The sequence below is a fragment of the Papaver somniferum genome, unplaced genomic scaffold (genome assembly GCF_003573695.1).
Source record: "Papaver somniferum cultivar HN1 unplaced genomic scaffold, ASM357369v1 unplaced-scaffold_125, whole genome shotgun sequence".
Lineage (NCBI taxonomy): Eukaryota > Viridiplantae > Streptophyta > Magnoliopsida > Ranunculales > Papaveraceae > Papaver > Papaver somniferum.
In genome coordinates this window covers 8,288,964-8,296,254 of record NW_020621603.1, presented here as the reverse complement: position 1 = coordinate 8,296,254, position 7,291 = coordinate 8,288,964, and the positions used below count along the sequence as shown (strand labels likewise).

General features: G+C 39.4%; 1 protein-coding gene across 4 annotated transcripts; it reads left to right on the top strand.

Moving 5' to 3' along the window:
* The first annotated feature begins 439 nt into the window (after positions 1-439).
* LOC113331126 (pentatricopeptide repeat-containing protein At1g18900-like) lies at positions 440-7,073 on the top strand. Of its 4 annotated transcripts, none has more exons than XM_026577886.1 (3): positions 440-637; positions 1,823-4,859; positions 6,028-7,073. In XM_026577886.1, exon 2 carries the CDS (start codon positions 2,180-2,182, stop codon positions 4,847-4,849), a length of 2,670 nt encoding a protein of 889 aa, XP_026433671.1. In that variant the 5' UTR covers positions 440-637; positions 1,823-2,179; the 3' UTR covers positions 4,850-4,859; positions 6,028-7,073. The 4 variants fall into 4 exon arrangements, with proteins under 4 accessions (XP_026433671.1, XP_026433670.1, XP_026433669.1 ...); XM_026577885.1 differs by lacking the exon at positions 6,028-7,073 and adding an exon at positions 5,862-6,009; XM_026577884.1 differs by lacking the exon at positions 6,028-7,073 and adding an exon at positions 5,859-6,005.
* The last annotated feature ends 218 nt before the right edge of the window (positions 7,074-7,291 follow it).

The window sequence follows — 7,291 nt, the reverse complement described above, 5'->3', positions numbered from 1 at the left end:
ACAAAAATGTCCCGAAAAACAAAATCATGAAATCCACCGGAAAATCATGATTTATAAAGGGGATACCGGTTCTACTAAGTGTTGATACCGTTTCATATAGGACAAAAAAATTCCACCGATCCTAACAGCTGGATCGATAAAATGGTATCAGCACTTAGTAAGACTGGTATCCCCTTTATAAATCGGACAGAAAACCGTCTCATACGAGGATGCAGTGTCGAGGAGTTTAAATTCTCGGTCAGTAAGCAATTTTACGCGCATTCTTGGACTGGGCTGTGGTTGGTGGTTCGCATGTCAAAACCAGCATGCTAGACTGTATTCACAACCCACTTTATCTTTTGAGTGAACAAAACCCTAAGCAGAGACAAGCTGAGAGTGTCAGCTAAAAAGAGAAAGTGCCAAAGGGGTATGGTATAAATTAAAAAAGAATAGGGCGACCATTAACAAGATTTACTTTTCATCTGTTTCCACTTCTCCTCCCAAGTTGCTTGGAAACTCATAGGGTTGAAGGGGGCTCTGGTTTTTATTTCAGAGCCGCCTCTCTGCTTTTTTCTTCTTCATTCACCATTTCTTATTTATTATCTCTACATCATCACAGCAGATAGACTCATCACCAGCACACCAGCAGATTCAAAAGGTTTTCCCTTTTTTTTTATCTCCCTCTGTAAATAATCAGATTGAAGTTTAGTTTTTATTTGTAAAGAGAAGGATTATTCATTAATTTGTTTGCAGTTTATAATAAAGTAAACATATTTGAAGATGGGTTTTGATTTTTAGTGTGTGATTTTTTGATTTGTACTGTAATATGCAGAAGTGATATATATATATATGAACTTGGGGGCTCCTGTAAGTTATTGGATTTGGGGTATTTTGTAGAAAAATTAGTTCTTTTCTTTTAGCTTAGATGGCATTAAAACTAGATTTGAGATTTAATTTGGTGTATTTAGCCTAGACAGTGATTACTGATTAAAGGGGTAAACTTTTTCTCTGAGAAAATGATATAGGAAGAAATTGCATTTGTTATTGTAAGAAAGTAGTACTTTTTAGTCATAATGAGAGCATATTACTAGGTGTCCAAGAGTTTTTGTTGCTGAGGTTTTGATTAGTTAAAGATTAGAATTTGACAATAGCTTATAGAATGCTTGATTTGGTTTTGGGGTCTGCATACAATGCTTGAAACATTGGATTGCACATTCGGAGTATTGTGTTTAAAGAAGATTATATTACAAGTTATATTCCGCCATAGATGATTGGCAATAAAAACAGGGTAAATAAACTGGGTTGAGGGTCTTTGTGGAGCATATTCTTTATGTTTTTGTTTTTACCAGTACCACTACAGATCATAAGAACCTCCGTGACAAAGAATTGAGAAAAGAAGTGGAGTTTTGTAATATTGCTTTGCTGTTTTGGATATTTCCATTTGATTTTTGGGAAAGGCTCACCGACTTTTGATTTGGAAGCTTTTCTATCATAAACACGTTATTTGACTTAGAGTCGTAGAAAATGAGGACAATCGGAAATCTGTTCCCTGATGAATGAAAGGTTTGTACCTGGTGCTTTTTGGATCCTTTCTTTTCATGACGGGGGTGATATGGTTGGATTTACTGTTTTTGGAACTTTTTTTGAGTTGTTCAATAAAGTGTGGCATACTTATTGATATGGTCATATTGCATTAGTTTCCTTGCTCAATATATACTTTCAGTCCGTAATTTTGCATTATGAGTTATCAAGTGTTTTTTTATGACCTCTCCCTTTGTCTTCTTTGCTTGGCTTGAGCTATTGGCTTTGTTTATTTAACCACTTGTTATTTCTGATGTGCCAGGTATCTTGCTGTTCTGAATTTTGAAGCCCTCATATGATAACTACCAACTTCAGTGAGATACCAGTCACCGTATCTATAATTCTACGGAGGAGGTCAAACCCATGGTTAGCTTAGAAAACGGTGATTGTTGCCAGATTTCTGCTATATGAGTGGCTTATTTCAGAATAGAGAAAAGTAGCTTACCTGCTTGGAAGAAGGAAAACAAAGGTCAACATCTGTCTGGGGACAGGTGGAAGATAATGTTGACCCGCTAAGATGGAGCTGACAATATTTATTCTCTGAGATTTATCCCCCATTCTTCTGTAGTTTTCAGTTCGTCCACAATTTTGGACGGTAAAGTTTGGCATCACATTTTTTATGCAAATAATGTTAAGGAGTAAGCAGATCGGTCCCCTTACCCAGTGTGCTAGGTCATTTTTTGTTAGTGGTACTCGAGGCGGAGCAGACGGAAGTCCTTGTCCTCACCCCGAAGATGACACTTATCCTCCGAGGAAGCAGCTCAGAAATAACGGAATTTTTCTTCCACATAAGGATTCCACCTTAGGTTCCAGATCTTCAGTCAGTGATGGAGCTACACTTTCTGGAGATGCAATTGGAACAATTGGCTGTAAGACTGAGAATGGTGCTAAGCCAGCTGCCACACATGTTCTATCTGTTCAGAGCCCTTCATTGAGATTGGGTTCTGGGAGTTCTGTAGTGAATGATGTATGTGCTATTCAGAAAGATCACATTCCTTCAACTGCTCATGTTTCAGATCAGTTTGTCAAAGCTGGCATTGCTGCAGTTAGCCTTTTATCCGACTTGGTAAATTACAAGCTTCCTGTATCAGATGGGAAAGAGGTACTTCACAACACCACAAACTACATGCTTGATCCTTCAAGGCCCATCTCCAGCATAAGACCATCCAACATAAAACCAGTGAAAAGAGAGAGTTTTGTCACTGTTGATAGAAAACCAACTGTTGTTGAGATAGGACGTGGTACAGCATCTAATGTTTGTTCCGACGTTCCAAAAGTTAAATCAGAAAAGTTTGCTCCAGTGAAGACTACAAGTACAAACCATAGTTCAAGTAAGGGTATCCAGAATAATTCAGTTGAGAATCTGAATGTACCTTCTGGTACTAGATATCGTCAGAGGCAATACGTGCAACAGAAATCTAAACTTACTTCATACCATGCTGTTTCAAATTCTAAGACTGGACAAGCATCAGAACCCAAGCCTGCAGGAAGTACTTCCGAAAGTGTTAGATCTGGTTCAGATAATGTTCAGAAGCCTTCAGTGCGTGCAAGGACACCAACAGGTTTTACCCCATTGGCTAGGCATAATGTGAACACCAAACATGCTGTAGAGCGTGTTTCTAACATTTTACAGCAGTGCAAGTGGGGACCGTCTGCAGAAGAGGCATTAGAGAAACTCAACTGTTCGTTGGATCCTTATCAAGCCAATCAGGTCCTTAAACAGCTACAAGATCATTCAATTGCTATAGGTTTTTTCAACTGGTTGAAAAGTCGTCCTGGATTTAAACATGATGGGCATACTTACACCACAATGGTTGGCATACTTGGACGTGCTAGAAAATTCGCTTACATAAACCGATTACTTGATGAAATGGCCAGAGATGGGTGCTTACCAAATGTGGTAACTTATAATCGTCTCATTCATAGCTATGGTCGTGCAAATTACTTGAATGAAGCATTAAATGTTTTTCATCAGATGCAAGAAGTGGGCTGTGAACCAGATCGAGTTACCTACTGTACCCTTATTGACATCCACGCGAAAGCAGGTTATCTAGATGTTGCAATGGACTTGTACGAGAGGATGCAGTTGGCAGGTCTCTCACCTGACACGTTTACGTATAGTGTTATTATCAACTGTCTTGGGAAAGGTGGGCACTTGGCTGCTGCTTACAAGCTCTTCTGCGAGATGGTTTCTCAAGGTTGTGTTCCCAACCTGGTCACATACAATATCATGATTGCTCTTCAAGCCAAGGCAAGAAACTACCCATGTGCACTAAAGATTTATGGGGACATGCAAACTGCTGGATTCCAACCTGACAAAGTTACATACAGTATTGTCATGGAGGTACTTGGGGTATGTGGATATCTGGATGAAGCAGAAGCTGTATTTTCAGAAATGAAGCAGCACAATTGGATTCCAGATGAACCTGTTTACGGTATTTTAGTTGATATGTGGGGTAAGGCTGGACATGTTGATAAAGCTCGAGAATGGTTTCAAGCAATGCTCAATGCAGGCCTCCGTCCTAATGTCCCTACATGCAACTCTTTGCTCAGTGCTTTTCTCCGAATGCATCGGTTAGCTGATGCCTATGATCTGCTCCAAAGTATGTTGAGATTTGGTCTGCACCCAAGTCTTCAGACCTATACGCTGCTCCTCAGCTGCTCTACTGATACAACATTTCGTATTGACATGGGTTTTTGCTGGAAACTCATGGCAGTTACTGGCCATCCTGCCCATGCATTTCTTGTATCAATGCCGTCATCAGGACTCGATGGTGGACTGAACGTGCGGCAACATGCAAGCAACTTCTTCGACTTGATGCACAGCGAGGATAGAGAGAGTAAAAGAGGGCTTGTTGATGCGGTGGTAGATTTCCTTCATAAGTCTGGTCTTAGAGAAGAGGCAGGATCAGTTTGGGAGGTAGCGGCTTTGAAAAATGTGTACCCAGATGCAGTTCGAGAGAAGAGCTCCTGCTACTGGCTTATAAACCTTCATGTTATGTCCAATGGAACTGCAATTACAGCATTGTCAAGGACTCTTGCTTGGTTTCGTAAGAAGATGATTGCATCAGGTATCGGACCAAGCAGAATTGATATTGTTACAGGCTGGGGCCGGCGGAGCAAAGTCACTGGATCTTCTTTGGTCAGAGAGTCCGTTCATGAGTTGCTGGATATGTTTCAGTTTCCATTTTTACCCGAAAATGGTAACTCAGGGTGTTTTGTAGGCAGCGGGGATTCTCTCAATCGATGGTTGTACCAACCTTGTGTTGAGCGAATGCACTTACTGTAGCTAGCAACCGGTATTTCTCTTCCTTCACCTGTAGGGTTCGTGCCATTTTGCAGTTCGTCATGAACATGGGGATAATATGGGGTGTTGTTCGTTTTTGTTAGCTTGTATTTAAATAATTAGGTTATTCAATTCAATTAGATTATGAGCTGGTATGATGATGCCCATCTTGCCGTGTATAGGTCTTGGAAAAATTGGACAATGATCAGACCCTAAAATGGGTAGGTGTTTTAAAACAACATTTGGGAAGGATAAAGACCAATTTGGATTCATGAGTGCTCTATCTAGTCTAGATTTTATTCTACCTGTACCATTTTTACCACTAGTCCAAGTATATGGATTACCATGAAATCCCAGATCAGTTAATCCGGTTTCCTAAATAAGCTGAACAATTTTTGAAGTTTTTGAGGAGGAACCAGAACTGTTAGCTCTTTCCTCAGCATGCATAGTTATGTTTAGGTCACCTAGCAAAATCGATGGTGCATCAATATTATAAGTGTCACAAATAGATTTAATGAAACTCCATTGGGATTTCCTTTCTTGTGGGTATGGAGAACCATAAACACATGACAACAACCATTGTGGCTTAGCAGGATCAGTTCTAACTAGACAATGAAACATATTCGTATCCTAGTAAACAATCTGTAATTGGAAGCCATCCTTCCACAAGAGGCAAATACCCCTAGATCTGCCTATTGAGGGTACATAGGAGATGTTAGGGAAACCTAGAGGTCTGACATGCTGTTGAATTTTTTCAGAGTCTATTTTTGTTTCTTGTAGAAAAATGATATCCGGATTCAGTCTCTTGTTTATGTCAAGTAGATAGTTTTTTGTATCTTTGGCAGCATAACCATTACAATTCCAAGATATAATCCGCATGTTATGAGGAGAAAAATTGAGAAGATCAAAACCAGAAAATAAAATAGGGTAATTAAAGTCTGTAGGAAGAAAAGTCTAGAAAGTTTTGTTGTTACCTGCATGGTCTGATCCTGACGTATGTTTGTGGTTTCAGCAGTGGTATGTTCAGATTCACTAGCTCCCATCATCGAGTTATTATGGTTATCCATATCAGTAGCAGTGTTACTCTCCTTGGTATTTGGTGGTTGAACATGTATATTGTGTGGGTTCATAGATGGTGCCTCATTAAGCTCAGAATTTCACATTCTCTTTGATTGTCGCAGATCTTCACCGGTCCCTTCTGCTCCTTCCTCAAAAAACATGACATTTGCATCCATACAGCGTTCTCCATCATTTCCTTCATAAACATTAGCTTCATCCCTTAAATACTCTGCATATTCCTCTTCTGTCAAGCTATCCAAATACAGAAGATGAGACCACTGCAAACATTTATTATCATCATGGTCAATAACGAAGCACTTTGAGCAAATCTTTTTTGGTTGTAACTCCTAATGATATCTGATCCAGACTTTCTCATTATTGGCCGTATTCCACCATCCTCCCCTATGCAAGGGATCATTAAGTTTCATATCTATTCTAGCTTTGACTGTGTTGCCATATCTAGGCCTGCATTTTGCAGGATGTGTGGAAATATTGTTACCCATGAATCCTATCGCTTCATCAACCAAAATGTTGTTAAGATGTTCTAGTTTCAAGTACTTGAATTGTACTGTGAAAACTTGATGAGTGAACTTGTAGTCGGCAACATGGGTTCCATTTGTATACTTTTGAACAACAAAAAGAGTTTCACCTACCAACCATGGTCCGTTGTTGATAACTTCATCTCTCTCCTCTTCTGAGTTCAGTCGAACCAACATTAGGTTATGACCCATTACTCTTATTTGTTTGTTTCTGTAGTTTCTCCAAAGAGAGTTTATCTCCTGCCTTATGATTCTCATATCTATCTTATGCTTCCATATTAACTTGCCTAGTATTCCCAAAGTCCATTCATCAGCAGCATCTTGGACCACTTGTGAGGCACCAACCGTTCTTCTTATTGCTGGCAGTTCAATGTTTGCCCTCCTAAGTTGTCTTGATAATTGGTTGATTGGGTTTGCTGAGTATTGAGCCATGAGTATTTTCCTTTTGAGATTTCCAGAGGTGTAGATGGTTATCTTTGAGAAAAGGCTGTAAGTAGGGTTTTGAGATTTTCCTGCAGTATTTAAGCAATGTTTTTCTTCTTGTGTGGAGACTTTCCTTTGATGATAAGTCTCGATCCTAAAATGCAGGATAATATTTTTGCATAATAATTGACCGAAGATTTTTGTTATGAGGATAATGGGTTTACTATGGAAAGCATATCTCCGAATATGGTTAGGACCTATTCTTTGGTAGAAAGTGCAGAGTTGTTTAGAGGGGAATTTTTGAATTTGAAAAATCTGAGAAGGAGGGTTTTTGACTGAGTATCTTCCTGGGTTGAAGAAAGGGTTGATTCCTTTGGGACTGCAACGTCGATTCTGATCTAAGGGAAAACTTAGATTTGTACTA